This window comes from Zootoca vivipara, chromosome 2, assembly GCF_963506605.1.
Source record: "Zootoca vivipara chromosome 2, rZooViv1.1, whole genome shotgun sequence".
In the NCBI taxonomy this organism is placed as follows: domain Eukaryota; kingdom Metazoa; phylum Chordata; class Lepidosauria; order Squamata; family Lacertidae; genus Zootoca; species Zootoca vivipara.
The window spans coordinates 103,773,714-103,793,789 of NC_083277.1; the positions used below are offsets into that span (position 1 = coordinate 103,773,714).

Genomic DNA, 20,076 nt, shown 5'->3' on the forward strand with positions numbered 1-20,076 from the left:
ATGACCGCCTTTGGGTGTAGTGTTGCCATATTTCAAACAATGAGAATATAGACAGATAAGTTATTGAGGTCTTTTTGGCAAAGTTGTTCCATTTTTCATAGGAAAGCTGTAATGCGCCCGGGTTTTAGCAGCACATACCGGTAGTTAGCTCGCCTGTCCGGGGGTTCCCGGACGTATGGCAAACACCCAATCTGGCCGGCGCTCGACCGGCTAGCCCCAATTTCTCGCCGTCTTCTCTTTCCCCAACAGGTGGCGCTTTGCACTGTTCCCGCTGCGGAAGCTCACTGCGCCTGCGCGCCTCTGGTTTTGCGCTGAACCCGGCTGGCCCCCGTCGATTTCATTCCCGCCCCTTCCTTTTAAAACTGGGAGGAGGAGGAGGTGGAGTGCGCCGCCGCAGTCCTATGGGCGCAGGCGCACTACCGCCCTTTTCTCGTCTCGCGTGCGCCGCTCTCGCGTGGCCTTCAAGATGGCGTCCTTCTGTGAGGAGTTCGTGTTATGCTCTTTGGCGGGAGCCGGGGTCCCCTCTCAGGGGCCGCTGGGCCTGGAGCAAGATGGGGACCGGGTGCTGCTCACGGACCGAGGCCGGACGGTGACGCTGTATAAGGTAAAGACTCCTCGGGGAGAGGAGAAACGGGGGGGAAGCGAGCCCTTTGCCGCTTTCCCCATGTCTTGTTTCAAGTCCCTCAGGGTCGATCCCTAGGAATAGTCGCAAAAGAAGGGGGGGCTAGTGGCGAGCATCCCCAGCGAGGACAACCATCCTGCAGTTTCGCCTTCACCTCCAAAGGCGCCCTCCTTCCTTGTTCCCCAAGACAGACGGATATCAACAACAACAATATGGCAGAGGGAAAGACTGGGTCTCTTTCTGAAGTAGAAGATACCTCTCACGAGAAAATCTCAATTTGCGGTGGCTCTGTGTATTTAAAAGAGCTGAAATCCCACAAGCACATGCCCTACGGTTTTATAAACAATTACAGTACTGTATAGGAAAAAGATCAATCCTTATACAGCAGGATCCTTCTTGCAACTATGATTTATGGGGGTTCTCTCAAGCTGGTGTGCACACTCCTCCATATGTTTGTATGCACTTTCTCCCAATTCCTTAGGCTCAGATACCAGGAATGATGACAACAGTTTGTCTTCAGCTCCGAAGGCACACTCCTTCCTTGTTTCCCAAGATCAACAGCAGTAGGACAGAGGATAGTTGCAAAAAGGACCCTGCTGTATGGTTCTGTATAAGGATTTATCTTTTTCTATAATTGTTTATAAAAAATAGAGGGCATGTGCTTGTGGGGTTCTTTTAAATACACAGCTCTTTTAAATACACAGAGCAATAGCAAATTGAAGTTTTCTTGTGTGCATCTTAATAACATATGCTAAGGTTTTAGTGTCTTAACAGTTGATAAGTTGGGCTTTTTTTTTTAGGTTTCAGATAAAAAACCACTGGGTTGCTGGTCAGTCAAACAAGGTCAAACAATTACATGTCCTGCTGTGTGCAATGCTGAAACAGGAGAGTTCCTTATTGTCCATGATGATAAGGTATGATTTCTTATTAAGGCAAGCATTTGACTATAGTTAAGTGGGAAACTGTTGCATTTGGTAAGGTTTTATTGAAGCCATGGTGGTCTTTTAAAAAACTTCCTTAACTTAAATTCATATTTAATCAGTCTGTTTTGAAACTGCATGCTAGTGTGGATGAAAACTTGTTTGTATTTTTAGAGTGTGCAATAACTGATAATAGGGAACTGAGCCTCACAAAGACTGCTACCCTAAAAATACTTCAGTCAAAATCAGCAGGATTTATTTCCATAGAAACAAAAATGCATTAAATTGCAGAAGCCAAAGGGATTTTGTAGGTTTACATTTGCAAATTCTGCACGTATCAAGAGACTGTTGGCATGGGTCTGTCATAGTTGTCCTCTGTGCAGCATGCACACATCTATTTTGGAAATCCTGGCTCTGTGTATATCACAGACCATAAAAACTAGTGTATCTTAAATATCCTAACCTAAATTGCTTGTGTCTAATCAAGCTTTGAGGTAATACTTCGCAAATAGATATTGTGCCTTTTTTAAATGAACTTTTTTTCAAAAGGTTTTACAGATATGGAAGGAAGATGACAGTAACTTGGATAAAGCCTTTAAAGCAACGGTAAGCGCTGATAACTTGTTCTAAAATTGTTTTAGAGCATGGTAATTACCTTGTGCAATCAGTTGATGGCATGAGTTCTCGATATGTTAACATCAGCCTTGCAAATTATGGGTTGGCTCCAGAAAGGTTCTTCTGCAAACCAAAGTGGTCCTTCCCTATCTGTGACTTAGCAGGGGTACGAAGTGGAGCAAGGAAGGAGATTTTCAGTGATAACCCCCTCTGGACAAGCTGTTCTGTAGGTTCAGGAGATAACCTGGAAGGAACGGTATGGCAGATGATGTTGGGGCTGCAGGTGAATATTGTCATCTCTTATTGTAGGGAAGTGCCCTGTGAGCAGAACTCTGCCCCTTTGAAGTCTGGATTGCACTGAAAAATAAAATAATTGTCTTTCTAGAACACTATATTTCACCTGTCCTTTCCTTTCTCCTTCCCGCCTTAGTAAGATAGAGGACCTTTTGCAGATTGTTGAAACATTGGTCCTTCCACCTAGGGCAGGCATAGGCAAACTCGGCCCTCCAGATGTTTTGGGACTACAACTCCCATCATCCCTAGCTAACAGGACCAGTGGTCAGGGATGATGGGAGTTGTAGTCCCAAAACGTCTGGAGGGCCGAGTTTGCTGTCACTGAGTTGCTGCAGAATTTTCCAGCTGTTTCAATTGTTTTTACTGTACCATACCCTTCTTCAAAGGTGTAAATAGCAAATGACAAGAGCCCGGATTCAACTAAGCACCCTTGTGGAAGCTAGTGCAGGAGTTTCTGCTAACACAGTGGACCTACCCTCCTCCAATTCTTCTCCCATATCTGCTGTGAATTGTCAGGAGAACCCCGGACAAGCATACCTAGTAATATTTAGATCTGTAATTCAGTTGCAACCCATTCCATTGCTCATACCAGCACCTGGAGCAATCAACTTTTTGAGGCCAGCCAGAGTGAATATAATTGTTTCCTGAACATTGCAATATTTATTAACATTTACCATACTTTACTGTGCATGGGACTAGTTCCCCCCCTTAAAAATCATGCTAAAAAGTGGATGTCGTCTTATATATGGATAGTGCATTGGGTGAATGTTTGATTGGTTGCTGCCGCGGCTGTCAACAACTATTGTGCGTGTTATTGGTTGCTGTGTCAATGGGTGGTGTTGATTGGCTGCCGCTGCAATTGGGCAGGCGATTGGCAGCTTCAGCTGGCGAGGGGACAGACGGAATATTTTACGCATGTGGGTGATAGATTTTCAGCATGCCCCCTAAAAAAGCTCAACAACCCTTGGTAATCCCACCCCCCAAACACTCAACAACCCTGGGCAATCCTCCGCAAAAAATCTCAACAACCCCCCCCCCATTTTCTGTAATTTCAGTCCCCAAAAATTGGGGGCGTCTTGTTGACGGAAAAGTACGGTGTTACAAAGATAACTGCACTTTTGTTACCTTTCATATTGCATATTTAAATTAAGAGTTTATTTTGCAGTTGTCAGCAGATGTGTATCGGATACATTCTCTGCCTAATACCGAACCCCTGGTCCTGTTCAAAGGTGGTGCTGTCAAGAGTTTAGATGCTGTACTCACAGCCCCTCAGCAAGAAATTGAAAGTGTTGTTTCAGACGAAGTTATTAGGTGAGTGCCACAGTTAATGCAAGCTTTCCAATTCAAAAAGTTAGCTATAGTTTTGGTGCTGGATCTCTCTAAATCCCTTAACCTTACTCTGGTACCAGAGCTACCCATCACCTTGTTTTTTTTGTAATGCCTTATTCAGTTCATTCTTCCTGCAGGTGAACAATTAAAGTTTCTTAAGTAGGCTTGGGAACTATGGAATATGGTGAATAAAGGCTCTCTATTCACTCCCCAAAAAGGGGATAGTGCAAAGCATGACAGATAACTTCAAATTTGCATCATACTTTACACTCATAGTTGTGTTGTATTGGCTGTGAACCTTATTTCAAATAATAACCATGTTAGCATGCAATGCTAGACCAAACCATGGCTTAGCATGAATGTACAGACCACGAGGGAGATGTTCACACCTGCTTTGCTCCTCCCTGGTTTTATAAGCTCTCTCTGGTGCAGAAGCTATGCTTGGGTTAGTGTGTTGTCTGAACCCAGGATTGTGGTTAAGCTCTTTCTTCGATAGCAAGCTGTAGCCAAGTTTTGATCTTGGCTACAGATAGTGATTTAAGGACAAGGCATAGGCAAACTTGGCCCTCCAGATGTTTTGGGACTACAACTCCCATCATCCCTGACCACTGGTCCTGTTAGCTAGGGATGATGGGAGTTGTAGTCCCAAAATATCTGGAGGGCCGAGTTTGCCTTTGCCTGTTTAAGGAGAAGAGAGCTCAACCACAATCCTGGGTTTCGATTAGATGCCACATGAGACCTAAAGAAGCCACAGGGAAGCAGAAGCATATTTGCATGGTCCTAGTAAGCCATAGTTTGGCTTACCGTAGTGTGCAAAGTAGGCCATTGTATTAAGTATTTGTGGCCATGTTTTTAGTTTTGATTGTCCTGCAATAATAATATAACTTGTTTTTAGATGGAGTGATGCTTTCTTGGACTTTGGACATCCTGTTCTTATATTTATTACTGAGCAGGTAAGTAATAAATATTGTAAGGTTTTAAAGTAGTGATGCAACAACATTTCCGTGTTTAAGTCACAGGTGTGGCATTTTGTTTACTATCTTCTTTGTTGATGCAGAATCAGTCTTAACACTTGAATAAGAATCCTCTACTGCAGGGGGCTACTTACATGCTTTAATTTGGATACCTCTGTCTCCCCAACAAAGGTGTTCTAAGAGATATTTCCAATCTTGGAAACTGAAATGTAAATATTTAGATTTATTTTCCATGATAAGCATTTTAAAGTTTTTTAAGTTGAACGAGTTTGTAGTAGCAATGGTCACACATAACTAATCCTGAAATATGTGCATTGTGCATATGTACGCCACAGAAATAATAATAATAACAACAACAACAACAACAACAACAACATACAGTGACTGATGGAAGGATTGCTCAGGCCAACAACAACATACAGTGACTGATGGAAGGATTGCTCAGGCCTACTAAGAATTGTCTCTTCATATGATCCACTATGGGAATGTTACTATGCAGTAGACAATTAATACAGATGCAACGCTTCTGTGTTGCTGTTTTTATTTGCAGTTCTTGGAATGGTTTGGACAGGATGAGCAATGAATCATTCTCAAACTCAGGAAAAAAAACTATTTTAATTTCAATATTGCAGTACAATAGGTTGTCCAAATGAACAGCAAGAAATTATTTCATTGTGCTTTAGAAAGTCCTGCTTTGTAGGGAGTGGGGAATACTTTCTTATAAGATTAATCCTCCAACTTAATGGTGCAAGCATATTATTGGACAGTCATTTGTTCACTGTAACTTGCTGGTATTAAACAATCTTTGCTTTTTCGCTTAAATCATAGCTACACAATGATTTGTGGGGAATTACCATTACAATTTTTTTTGGGGGGGGCGCCGAATATCTCTTAGGTATATGATATAGTTAATTTCTTCTGTTTAGCTGCAATGTCTTTTTAATGAACCCGGTTGTCTGGGAAATGAAAGAAGGCACTCTTTTTCTTCAGGATGGGAATTGCTTCATATATGTTCAGCAGTGTAATCCATGCATCCTTCAGAAGTTTAAACTGGAACAAGGTGGCGAGTCAGCCACTCCGCAGAGTTTTGCAGCGTACTTGAAAAACAAAGTTGTCACATTGCTTTGCTTGTGTAAGTATTAAGGTATATTCTAATTGTACAGGAGGGGAACCCTGCCTTGATAAAGCACAGAAGAGCAAGTATTGTGTTATTTCCAAGAGTCTTTTGCAATTAAATGTTTCATAAACAGACATACCGGTAGTAGTTAACAGTTCTTAACAGTGTAATGGTATACTTCTGTGAGGAGCATAGACATCTATGCATATTTACAAATTCAATACACTGAGACTGCATTCAGATGTAATGTACAAACATGAACTCGGGGCCAACTGCTGCCTCCTCCCACTAAATGGGAGGGCGTTATAAGTTTACAATTTTTCTGTTTTTATGATACTATTGTTTGCTGTTTTAACCACTTGCCAGAATTGCTAAGCCTTTGCACAATTGTAATGTCAAACCATAGTGTGCTGTTACTTCTAAATGGGATTGCTGTATTAAAGGTCAAAAACTTAAGACCGTTTCTTAGTTTGGGGTACCTATGCAATTATAAAGCCTTTAGTTGAGGATGGTATGTAGAAACTGGACAGGCTGTAGTCCATTGATAATAGAGTATTTAGTTGTGAAAAGTCGCAGGGAAGGAGGCTTCCCCAACCCATTAAAATTATCTGACGGGCAAATCCCTTAGGGGATTTTTTGGCAATTGTTGCTAGTATCCATGGGCTACACAGGACCTCCATGGAAGCAGCTGACAGAAACAGAACCATTCCGAACCATGACTCCTCTTACGTGATATCCTGTCTTTTACGGTGATGATTTGTGTATGCCAAGTAGTATTTATTAATTCTTAACTATTACGTAACTGAATTTTATTCTTACAGATTCCAACGGATGTGTGTATAAGGTTCTGGTGCCCCTGCAACAGAGTGGCTCTGAAGAAGAGCAATTTTTACAAAAGTCTCTTCTGATCAGACTTCTAGTATCTGGCAGTACTCTAAAAGGCACTTCAATTGCTATTCTCGATAAAGATCATATTGCCACAACAGGATGTTTGGATTCCCCAGATGGCCATGTTAAAGGTAATGTAAATCGCTTCAAAATGCAGCAGCTGGACTAAATCTATTCTGCTTAATTTGTTGACTGTAAACAGGAAGGAAACATCCAAGAAGCACTCTTAAATAAACATTAAACAAATATTGAGCACCTAAAGTCAAGATACTGTACAACACCCTGGTGCCTGCCAGATACTTACAGACTGCAACTCCCATTGGTTGTGCTGCCTGGGATTAATAGGAGTTGGAATCCAACAACATCTGGAGGGCTATCATGCAATATAAAATGTAGAATAAAAAGCAACAAGTGTGTGGTCTGCAGGCAGCTAATCTAAATATGCAGATGCATAAGAAAGAAGAGCAAGGAAAGACAGCAGAGAAAGATATACAGGCAGATCTCAATTTGCATGGGAGTTGCGTTCCAGGTCATCATGCGCATAAGCCACCCGGTTAGGCCCCTTCTGGGTCTGAAAATGGTGCAAATGTTCATGGAACATGAGCAAAATGGAAGTTGCCTGTACAGTTGATTGTTATTGATCTGTTAAACCATACACAGTAGAGTGATTAATTATACAACTGAACCTTCACTTTCTCAAAAATTGATTTGTTGAACTGTTCTTGTAAGAGATTAGTAATGACTCATTATGAATTGAGACTTACTTTGGCAATGTTTGACAGGAAGGTTTGGGGTATGTTAATTACTTTGTAGGGCACATTACCAAAGTTATCTTACTCAATTTGCAGGCAGGATTCATAACTGAAAGCTTTATAAATGGTACTCTTGTTTTTCCTATTTGTAGATTACTTTTCCATATGGAATATAAAATTTCAAACATTACAGGCTTCAAAGGAATTGCCACGGGGAACCACTGGACAAGTAAGATGTGATCAATCCATTTTCATTTTAATACATTTGTAGCTAGTTCACAATGGTAAACCTTGAACAGAGCATACAAAATATGAAAAAAGAATGCTGAAAAGGGGCACTAGTCAGATTTAAAAATATTCCCTGTTTTTCAGTGTGCATATTAGATACCCTGCAGAGTGCACAGATCAATTGGGTGCATAAGGGGTGCAACAATCTCTGAAGAGCATACTGTATATGTGAATGCAGTGCAATCGCAGCTGTTTCAGTGCATGGTCATAACTCCTTCAAGAGCCATTGTCACTTTATGAATTATAGTGTGACTGATCCAGATCACTGGATATTTCTAAGCTCATCACATCTCTTTGACGGTGTTGGTTGTGTAAATTGATCAGTAGTCTGCAATTAATCTTCTACAGATCTAGCAATAATTGAAAATCTTTGTAAGTGTGCCCCATTGCTCAGTTATTGCAGAGCTGCAGGTATATATTGATGACAAAACTGTTACCTTTCAAAAGAAATTAGAAAGCTCAAAAGATCTGTAGCATTTAAGGGAGTGTTTGTGTTGTGAGTAAAGGTAAAGGGACCCCTGACCATTAGGTCCAGTTGCAGACAACTCGGGTCGCGGTGCTCATCTCGCTTTACTGGCCGAGGGAGCCGGCATACAGCTTCCAAGTCATGTGGCCAGCATGACTAAGCCGCTTCTGGCGAACCAGAGCAGTGCACAGAAACGCCGTTTACCTTCCCACCGGAGCGGTACCTATTTATCTACTTGCACTTTGGCGTGCTTTCGAACTGCTAAGTTGGCAGGAGCTGGGACCAAGCAATGGGAGCTCACCCTGTTGTGGGGATTTGAACCGCCAACCTTCTGATCAGCAAGCCCTAGGCTCTGTGGTTTAGACCACAGCACCACCTGCATCCCCATGTGTTGTGAGTATATTCCATTAATTCACTTTCTACTTGCTAATTATTTGTATTTAATTTTTTCTAGTGTTGGTGTCACGGAGACAAACTCTTCATAATACATGGTAACGAATTAACAGTAATATTGTATAAGTGTGAAACATCTTCCTTGGCTGCTGCTGTTGGGAAAGTTAAGGATACACAAACATCAGGTAGGGCTTAATTATAAAGCTTATATTTACATTCACATAATCCTCTTTTGGAAATGCCTTTAGAAAACTACATGTAAAAAATGCCCATCTTAAGCTGCTTATCCTATTAGAAGGCATTGTACTAAGATTTTTCAGTTTACAAATTGGATTTTAATATTCACAAATACTCTCATTTGTATTGTTCAATTCTCTGTGGATTTTAGATGGTATGTTGAAAAGTATATTTAGTGTTTTTGCTTTACCTTAATTTATTATGATTAAATTCAGTTAGACATTCAATATGGTAAACTCATAACAATAGCCCACGCATTATAAAAGCCAAGTTCTTGTCTGGTATAAATTTTATAGAAATCTTTTTTTGGTAATTTGTGCATAGCAATAATAGGTTTCACTCTTTAATGTGATAGTCTATATTACTTTTTCCAGAAATGAAGATTATGCCTGCAAAGTGGAACATGCTTCAAGAAGATGATCTAATAGGTGCACAGCCAGATCAGCCTGCTGAGGGTGGATCTAATAGGCTGGTATGTTGGTTTCATAGTCACTATTCAATCTTCCTTTTGCTATATTCATTTCACTATTAAACTCTTTAGATAGATGGGTAAAATAGCATTTTCAACAAAAGGCATACAATTTTAAGGAATCAATACAAATTACCAAAATTTCTTAAGTATCCTTGGTTTCTGTGCAATGCAGGCAGAACGTTAATAGGCAATGCAAAGCAGGGAGTTCCAATCATTACAAAAAGAAACTCAGCTGTTGAATTTAAGGAAATTGTAGTCCAGCTTTTAACAATGAAGTTTAACCTCTCTGATCTGCATAATGGTTACAGTTGAAATTTGGAGATGGCAGTCCACTCTGTTGCTTTGGTTTTTGGAAGATTTTCACTTGAATACTTGGTTTAATCCAGATTAAGCTTTTGCAGTTTGATCTCATAGTCATGAATAACTTATCACATCACTTGATTAGAAATTGATCTTATTAAATGCTTACATTGTGTGTGTGTTTTTTTGGGGGGGGGAGCACAAAATATTAGTCCTGAAAGCATTTACTAAATTGTACTATGTTCATAGAAGGGATCAAGCTCTAGCAGGGTGCACTAATCACCTATTTCCCCCTTCCCTCAGTGCCATAGAATGTAGAGTTAGAAGAGACCATAAAGGTCATCTAGTCCAACCCCCTTCAATGCAGGAATATTTTGCCCAACATTCCACTAAACTCACTACACTATTCCAGAGGATCCTCCAACCCTGTGGAACAGCTTTTCAGGCAGCTCCACGGGGCTCCACAGGAAGAATCAGCAAAAAAATCCTCTTCCACTTGCTTAACCTCCCCCCCATTTTACAAACATGGTAGTTTGACAGTGGGTCATCAAGTTGCATACCCATCCCTATTTATTTTGATAGAAAATGTTTTTTTTAAAAAAAATTATGTGGATTCATGACTTGAGAAAAAATATTCCTAGCTGCCAGCAAAGAAATTGGTAGGCATGTATGTAAAAAGTAAAGTATGTATTAAAGTAAAAAATGAATTACTTGTACATGCTTTCCAGAAAATTAGTTGTATTGGACCATTGTACTTAAAAAAAAAATCTTTCTTACTTACTTAAGTTTGGGTGGACTTCAAGGCAGGCTTGCATAATTTGTTTTGATGATCAGAAGAGAATATAACTACTGGTGAACTGAATCTGCTGGCAGAATTTCTAAAACTAGTTGTAATTGGTCCAGGATATGTGTTACCATTGGCTGTTGTTTTTCTTTAACTGTCATGGAACTTTGATTCTCAAACAATCTTACTATGCATGTTTAAATACTTGCAGTTGAGGTCAAGAAAGAGCATGGGTGCAAAAACTGAACTGGAGACTCTGACAATAGAACAGCTGCTTTTAATTATCAAGGTAAATATAATAATTTATTATTTATACCCCACCCATATGAAAAACACTTAGGAAAGTTGGAGTGGTTGAGTAGAGAGCAAGATATCATTTAGTGGCAATATTTCTTTCTCTACACACTGATGCTTTAAACAGAAAAAAGGTATCGGGAAATATGGTATACAGATGCACAGTATTAAAAAATATGTATACTAACTTCTTAAAAAAGAATTGACAAATTTCTTTATTCCATCAGACTTTTAAATTGAACTCTGACTTTTAGTTTGAACTTGTTTTAAGTCTTATTAAATTGGGTCTCTTGCACACAGCTCAGATTACTGTGATTAAGCACTGTGATTAAACCAAATTTAAAATATTGGTCCTTCAGGTTTTACGGTAACTGTTGATTGATATTGTGAGAGCAATTGGACACCTTTGTGGGGTTTTATCAGTCAAGTAATGATTTGGCAAAGCTAGAATCCCACTGAAATATAGAGCTGTATTTACAAAGTAGAATGGGAGATTTTCCATAAAATTTATTCTAGCAGAGCTTGCATTCAGGGGGCGGAGGGTGGGGTGGGGTGCCCCAGGTGTCAACACTGAGGTGGGTGACAAAATGCCAGGCGACACTCACCTTGGGGCCTGCAGCGCGCCCGAGCCACGCATCTCTCCTGGGAGTGACGTGGTGGTTTAGGTACTCGCAGGCTCCGCGCTGCCCCAAACGGTTTGCCCGCCACCTCCCCCTTAGCTGTAGGGTGGCTGAGTGGCAGAAGACAGGCAGACTCCTTGGAGGCCCTGGGGAGCGTCCTGCCCTGGCTGGTCCCGCCCCATGGATAGCTGGCCCCACTCTGGAGGCGCAGGACATGCGCGCCGCCCCAGGTGCCCGATTGGCTTGCTCTGCCGCTGCTTGCATTAGCTTGCTTAAAACTTCATTTATGTAGGACAGGAATGCAGCAGCAGAAATGGGAGAAGACGGTGGCAGCTACTATTGTTTGCTCCAAATACCCACATGGCTGTTCATTCTCATTAAGCCATATGTTGGTGTAACATGTGCAGACCAAACCAATGAATCGTCTCACTGCTGATCAAACAAACAATATTTTGTTTTCCACCTCCTCTTCCCTCATGCCTTTTGTAGCTTGATGAGCATCAGGGTGCCAAACAAATCATATAACTCCATGCCACAGTTGAAACAAACCACAGTTCATAAACCAGCAGCAAACCATACCTTCAGAGCATGGTTTATTGGCAGTAAACAAACTATAGTTAAGCTTTATAGTTAAGGTTTCAATAACCAGATAGTGATCTAATAAACCATGGTTTATATGCCCATCTTTCAACTTCAGCAAAACTAAACCTGGTTTGCTGTGCTTCTTAGCAATGTAAAACAACAGAAACCTTGACCCAACATGGTACCCTCCAGAAGTTCCTGGTCAGGGGTGCCAACTTGAATACATTTTGTGGGGGCCCAGGTAAGCCCCGTCCTGCCTAATTGAGCACATGATGCAGTGCACACATACCATTTGAAAGGAAATGCCCATCAACTTTGTTGGGGCCCAGCCCCCACTAATATTGTGGGGGCCGAAGCCCCCACAGCCCCTAAGAGTTGGCTCCTATGTTCCTGGTAGTGCTCCCAACCAGCACAGTTGTGCTGGGTGACAGATTTTTTGCAAGTAATAAGCAACTGTTCTAAATCACCTTTCTACCTTAGAGGGCAATGCTTATAGAGAAGTTTCCATTTAAAAATTGGAGCAGATTCAAATGTTTGCTATTGAATCTAATGTTCTAGTAGGGTTTTCATTCATGATGAGACAGTATTGCTGAAAAATCTTATGATTTAGAGCCTGATTACTGTAAGGGAAGGCTCATGTAGGGAGGTTTTCCCATCCCCTCCTCCACTCACATACCACAGCGTTCCTTGCCACCATCACCAGAAAGAACTCTCTGAAATGCCTTTTCTAATATGGTGGCAGCTGTGACACATCCAGGCATCTAAAAGCAGTGTTTTTATTTCTTACGAACATTCTCATGTAGGTTTCGCCTGCAGTCTTTTACACATTCACATGAGAGTAAGTCTCATTGAACTTAATGGGATCGACTTCTGAGTAGTTATGCATAGGATTGCACAGTTAATGGATTAAAACACATAGGGCAACAAAGATTACTTTTAATTACTTTGGCTAGTTAAAGCTGGTTTTCTGGGTCTGTTGAACAAAATACTCTTTTTCAGGATTCTTCTCAGAATGTAATTGAAGAAAAGCTGAAGACATTTTTATCCAGTACTCAGATACCAGACTTTCAAGCATCAGTTGGATGTGTACTATCTGCTCTTGTGAAGAGGTGTAAAAGAGAGTCCTCATTTTACCCTCAGAGTTGCCTGGTGCAAATTATGCAGACACAAGGCCTCTCTTACAGGTGAGCTAGTATTTATTTTAAAATGAGATAAAAGGGTAAAGGAACCCAGTTAGACAGAATGGCTAAGTCCAGTCAAAGGCGACAATGGGGTGCGCACTCATCTCGCTTCAGGCCGAGGGAGCCAGCTTTTGTCCACAGACAGCTTTCCAGGTCATGTGGCCAGCAGGACTAAACCAATTTTGGTGCAACAGAACACCGTGATGGAAACCAGAGCACACAGAAATGCCATTTACTTTTTTACCTATTTATCTCCTTGCACTGGCGTGCTTTCAAATTGCTAAGCTGACAAAAGCCGGAACAGAGCAATGGAGGCTCACCCCGTAGTGTGGATTTGAACCACCGACCTTCCGATTGGCAAGCCCAAGAGGCTCGGTGGTTTGGGCCACAGTGCCACCCGCCTCCCTCTTATTTTATAACGAAATTTAAGGAACTGGAATCCTTCAGGACCTTTGAGAATAGTGGCTTATCAGAAACTGATTTCGTATGAACCTGTGGTGCTCCCAGAAACCTGAAATATTTTTGTGGATAAAGTTAATATTTAACTAATTACAAGTATATCCAGAGATTAACTGTTCACCCTTTTGTTCCAGTATGTGCCCAGATCTAATGGCAGTTGCCTTGGAGAAAATAGATGTACACTTGTTACAACTATGTCTCCAGCAGTTTCCTGACATCCCTGAAGCAATTACCTGTGCTTGCCTGAGGGCTTTTCTGAGGTCAGTATCAAGCAATTTATCCTACATTTTTACTGATCTTGCTTGCAATAGTTTGCTTTGAAGTACTATTTTTTCTCTTTGAATTACTTTGTGTGTAATAAAGGAACTTCAGAGACACCATGGTGTGTGGACCCTAGACTACCACTTTGGCAAGAAGTAGAAATGACATGTATTTTACCCTATTTAATTCCCTCGTATATGAGAGCTAGTCATAATGGATTCCATTGCAGTTACCAGATGAGATTTCCATTGTTTTAGAGACATTTTCATTTAGAAAATGCTGAATCTTCTTCTTTTTTAATTGACTGCAGTCAGAAAAGGTTAGTATATGAAATCCTTGAGAGTAAATTAACTACCTGATGACTTTAGACATTCTCCAAATGCCCAGTCATCTCTAAAATGCTATTTTGTGTGCTATGGGAAGTTGATCCATGCAAATTAAAGGTTGAGGAAAGGAAAAGCATGCTCTTCTGTCCATCTTAATCCCAGATAGTAGTTGTTGTTGTTGATGATGTTGTTGTTGTTATGAAATGTCAATTTCAGAAATTTCTTATAAAATGCCATTTTAAACTAATATCAGCATCTGGGGACTTTTCATTTTCTTCTAGCATTGGTGATGACCACCTTGAAGAAATGAATGTGAAATTAGATTATGTAGCAGGTTGTGTTGATACTCTGCACAACAACAGAATGGGAAAGCAATCTAAAGTTATACAGAATGGCTTCACTTCTGAGCTCCTGGAAGAAGACACCTGTGACACACCGTTAACTCAGAAATCTCACATGACATACACAAGAGAAATATGCCCCGTTGGACCACAGAAGGCAACATTGCTGTATCCTTTGCACAATAAAAAAAGTTGTTCTTACAGATGCAGAACGATTATGTGGCACCTGTGGCATATTGTTCCACCATGTTGAAACCTCATTTCTTGGAGATTTAACAATCATGAAGGAATGGGAAGGTGGTATTTTGCTGCACCACCCCCAGGCACCCTGATGTACTGCTCTAGAGAACAAGGTGAGGTGGGGGGCTGTATGGGGAATCAGCAGTTTGCTGCCTCGCCCACTCTTTCCTTCATTGAGCGCTTCTGTTGAACCTTGGTCTCTTCCTTGGCAGAAGGATCCCTTCAACTTGCAGAAAGAAGACTGCAGTTCTAACCTATTTTAAAAAATGCTTTCTTTTTCAAAGATGTTGCTCTTAAAGAATTTTGGGGGTAGGCTAGAATAGAAATCTTAATGTACATTGGTCCTTGACCCTATTACCTGAATCTTACGCAGAAACACCATTCTTCGTTCAGCATACAGTGAGACATTTCTTTTGCCTCATCTGAAAGATCTCTCAGCTGAGCAAGTCATCGTAAGTAGCAACTCATCTCTTGACTGTTTCTAGATATTATTGTTGATTACATATTTGTTCCTTGAGCATCTTGTGGCTTTTAGAGAAATTAAGTTATCAATGAACTTTTTCAGTTACGAAATCCATATCTAAATATCGCATATCTAAATCCATGTTATTACTGGGATAAATGGATAAATATCCACTGAATGCTATTTCATCTCACACTGGTTCTGTAGAACCTCCTCGGCCTCTGATAGTGATAGATTTTTAAACTTCAGGTATAATATTAGTGTAAGCTTCAGGATGTGTTCATGACTAAATTTGCTGCACTTATGCAGATTATTATATATTATATAAATTAGAAATGGAGGGTAGAATTACTGCATGATATTGGTCAGATTAGACTGAGGACCTTCAGAAATTTCACTTCTATGCACATGGCTACAGGGCTGATGTAGATTTGTTATGTCTGAATCTGAAATCAATATAGGAAGACAGGCTTGCTTTGTGTTTAATAATGGAAAAAGTCAGCATAGATTGGTGATATAGTGAGATCCCTGAATTGAGTTGTAGCAGGAAAATTGAGACAAGTATTTTATTTTTTTTAATGACTGAATAAAAAAGGGTAAAGGACCCCTGACGGTTAAGTGCAGTCGTGAATGACTCTGGGGTTGCGGCGCTCATCTTGCTTTACTGGGAGCTGACGTTTGTCCACAGACAGTTTTTCCAGGTCATGTGGCCTGCATGACTAAGGCACTTCTGGCGAAACCAGAATAGCGCACAGAAACGCCATTTACCTTCCTGCCGGAGTGGTACCCATTTATCTACTTGCACTTTGATGTGCTTTCGAACTGCTAGGTTGGCAAGAGCTGGGACTGAGCAATGGGAGCTCACCCCATTGCGGGGACTCAAACTGCCGACCTTCCAATTGCCAAGCCCTAGGCTCATTGGTTTAGACCACAGTGCCACCCGCGTCCCTAATGACTGAATACTCGTTTGCAAATATATTTAAAAAGTCTGGACTGTATATACTTAAATTTGAACTACTACTTTTAAATGATATATTTTTCTTCCTAGTTATTTCTCCGGTATCTGCAGTATCTGTACATGAAGTGTAATGAAGAGGCTGCTACAGACCTTCCTAGAATATTTTGTCTGTCCATAAACCAGGTAAGGGGCAGGTGGGAATTAAAGTCACCATTGTTATTGTGAGTTATCTATGTGTCATTTCTAGATGTCTGCTTCATTAAAAGTACTAGAACTGCATGTGCACTCCTCTGTGTATTCAGAGTCCGATTCAGCCCAATCGAAAACATAACTGTCTTCAATTAATGTTTATTCTAAAAGTGAGACTTTGGCTCTTATGGCAGAAATTGTTTTATAGAATGCCTTGGTTCCCTTTTTCATGGTTAAAGAAAAATATGCTTCCCTCCTCCAGTTGCTCATGGTGCAGTGACAGAAGGATTGTTAACACACATGATGTGGTATTGATCTGTTTCCCAATTTGAATGATGTTATTGCCCTAGCTAACTTGGTTTGGGAAACAGATCTGAAAGTTGACAAAATAGCATTGATAGGATCCCGTACAATGGGATAGAATCATACACTAAGACAGGGAAGCACTTGCTGGTCTGTGACTTTCATGATTGCATTGGAGATTCTGCTCCTATAAGCATTTGCTTAGCTATGCCTGCATTACACACTGTTTCATTTGCAGAATTATTGTTGAAATATGACAGTTTCAACTCCCTCTCACTCGGCAGCCAAGTTTGTTTTAAATTTAACTGTGCTACATGTACATTTCTTGCCAAAAGTGTGTGGGGGCAAGGAATGGAGGGCTAGATTAAAATCAGAAGTCCCATGCACAAATGGAAATTGGTTGTGCTCACAGATGGGCACAATTGAATGTCACTCAATTAAAATTACAGTCATACCTCATGTTACGTCCACTGCTGGTTACGTCTTTTCAAGTTACGGTCGCACCAAACCCAGAAGTCCTGGAACGGGTTACTTCTAGGTTCGGTGCACGCGCATGAGCGCTAAATCGCACTTTGCGCAGAAGCGCCGAATTGTGTCACGTGCGTGTGGAGACGCAGTGCTTCAGGATGCAGCCTTTTCATGTTGCGAACGGGCCTCCGGGACGAATCCCGTTCACAACCAGAGGTACCACTGTATAAGGCAGTGTTATTCTGTCTAACAATTGGTGCTGACTTGCACATACGTGTGCTGAAGGTTGAGGTATCACACTTGAGTTTCACTAGCTTACGCTTATCTATCACTGGTTTAATTTTCAGATCATGGACTGGATATGCCTCCTCCTAGATGCTCACTTTACAGTTATTGTGATGCTGCCAGAAGCAAGAGAATTACTTTCTAAGCTGCACAAGTTTGTTAGAGCCCAAGTAAGTTTCCCTTCCTTTTGAAATTGCAGCACCAGAAGCACAGGTTGAAGATTGTAGGTGGTGATACCAAACCAAGCTTCCCTTTGAAAACCACAAATGTTACCCTTTTTTTGCTATCACGTGCTGCCCTTTTGCATGAAGGCAACAGTAGTTCCACTTGTGGGAATAAAAGCAATGTTTATAAAGTGCTGGCAGGAAATATGAACAAGTCTTATTTGTTTCCCCCCCTCTTTTAGGTACGTTTTTACTCAGAACTCAACAAGATTGAAGGAAGCCTGAAGCAGTTGCAAAGGATACAGCACCCAAAGGATGTGGGCTTATATTCCATTGAAGTTCTGAAACTTGTATGAATAAGGCACACGTTTCTCATAAAATTATTGTTACGAATCTACTGTGGACATTTTTCTCCCTCTTTGCATTCCGGCTCATCTGTTCTACCTTGTAAAAACTTATTGTCACAGAAGTTGCTGGCTGCCCTCAAGCAACGACACAACCATCTTGTCTTTAATGCTTTTATTATGCAAACTATTTACTAAGCAAGAGCTTCAGGAAAACATGTCTACTCATTGCTATCAGATTCTCCCAATGGCGCTTTTCGGCTCCTCCTCCAGCAGAGTAGTTTGGTGACCCCCAAATCTCCTCCCCCTGCGTTTGCGAGCCGTTGATCTCCTCAGTTCCGGGGTGAATTTGAAGGGACGCTCCTCTGCTGTTTCCCTGCTTGAACTTTCTATTGGCCCCTCCTTCCTTGCTGATATCCCAGGCTGCAGTAAGGGCTCTTGTATGCTGCCTGAGCCCTGGCCCCTTCCTCTCACTTCCTGCTTCTTATATCCTGTCCTTCCGCTGCTGTCCGAGCTGTCGGAGGAGCTGGATTTGATGGGGGGGGTGGCTGCTCCCTGTAAGCCCACCCCCTTACACTTATTAATACTGAATTTCTCATTGGTGATCTGTACTGATACCCCTTCAAGGCCGTCTTTTCTAACTTGGTGCCTTACAGATGTTTTGGACTGGGGTAGATGGGATTTGGAGCCTTTGACATCTGGACGGCACCAGGAAGGCAGAGGCTGCTGTAAGTTACATTATGACTGCAACATCCGACCTGAATATCATTTATATATGTATAAACCATAGCTCAGATCCACTTTAAGATACACTAAAGACAAGAGGGTGTCATTAGGAAAGCAACATGCATTTCTTAAAAGAGGTCTTAGCTTGTTTACACTTGGTCTTGTAGACTTGTTTGCAAGCTATCTAACACAGGAAAAGTAAATTACAACAGCAAAGTTCAGACCTAGTAGTATAGTTGTAGGTAAATGGTGTCAGTAGCTTGAAAGTACTGCATGCATAATACATAATACAAACAATACAGTTTAGAGATAACTCTAGCTCCTAAAATCTGCTAAAGAAAGTCTTGTAAACCATGAAGCTTCATACTTTAGGTAGAGTCTCCCACAAGGAAAACTTAATTGAAAGAAGTATTACAAAAAAAGTTTCAGTCCATGCCTTAATTGATCAAGCTTCCATTCTGATACAGTGTTCAATAGGGCATTCCTAACAAACCAGGAAAGAGCTATTGGGCTTCTCAGGGGAAAGATGCTCCTGAAAACATAATTTTCAGCTCTGTACACCAGAACTGGTATTGTGAATTACTTGGGAACAAAAGTCGCACAAGCTAGTTGTCTAGATATGGTGTTATTTTTCTGCCTGCACGAGGAAATAGAAGATGATACAGAAGCCACAGGCAGCACTAGGTCAAAACATGCTGTAATTTTAGTAAATTATCAAGTTCCAATAGTTTGCTGTGTTAAGACAGCATTGACTTAAGTCTTCTGCATTCCATCAACTGGGCCAACCCAACAGGAATACCATATGCCAGTAGACAACCGCTGGTCCTTTTGCTTATAAACTGCTGCAGAAGCATTGGATTGGCTCTGCCATCTTGCACACACCCATCCTTTGTCGGTGGCATTGACATTGGAAAGCCAGGTGTACCCTGCCTGCAACTTCCTGCTACTCGCTGCTGATGAAGGTTCTGTGATGCTCTGTGCCTTTTTAGCATCTTCAGGCATCATGGTGACCATTTTCTAGGGTTAGGAGAGCTGTAATGTTCTGTTTATGATGTGGTAAAGCTAGTGGCAATGGTTCGTCGCAGCAAACCTAAGCAACTTAAAAAATGCATTTATTGACAAATCGGAGTTAAAGTGTGGTGCTACAAAGAAAAACAGATTCGTGGCCTCTTGTTTACTCATGAATTAGTTGCTTCATAATTAAAATTGAAATTGAATGAGCTTTGTCATTTGCAGCTTGCAATAGAAGATATGGTTGTAGTTAGAAAAAGCACTGTTTGTACCTTAACAGAGCAATCAGAAAATGTCAACCTTACAAAAGCAAGTATGATAGGCTGCAAAAGCCTTGTACAGCTGTCAGATAATCATCATAAAACTTACAGCCTGCTTTTAATGCTGCAAAATTTGCAGATTGTATTCTG

At 41.0% G+C, this 20,076-nt stretch overlaps 1 protein-coding gene across 2 annotated transcripts; it reads left to right on the forward strand.

Annotated features, from left to right (window-relative positions):
- The first annotated feature begins 393 nt into the window (after positions 1-393).
- On the forward strand, positions 394-19,876 carry NOL11 (nucleolar protein 11). 2 transcript variants are annotated; one of them, XM_035103999.2, is made up of 18 exons: positions 394-604; positions 1,423-1,536; positions 2,092-2,148; positions 3,617-3,762; positions 4,676-4,733; positions 5,745-5,886; positions 6,693-6,890; positions 7,664-7,740; positions 8,720-8,843; positions 9,270-9,367; positions 10,663-10,740; positions 12,947-13,131; positions 13,722-13,847; positions 14,456-14,683; positions 15,129-15,207; positions 16,267-16,359; positions 17,484-17,591; positions 17,828-19,876. In XM_035103999.2, the coding sequence occupies exons 1-18, from the start codon at positions 467-469 to the stop codon at positions 17,939-17,941; spliced, it is 2,163 nt and encodes a 720-aa protein (XP_034959890.2). In that variant the 5' UTR covers positions 394-466; the 3' UTR covers positions 17,942-19,876. The 2 variants fall into 2 exon arrangements, with proteins under 2 accessions (XP_034959890.2, XP_034959891.2); XM_035104000.2 differs by lacking the exons at positions 394-604; positions 3,617-3,762 and having other exon boundaries at positions 1,468-1,536.
- The last annotated feature ends 200 nt before the right edge of the window (positions 19,877-20,076 follow it).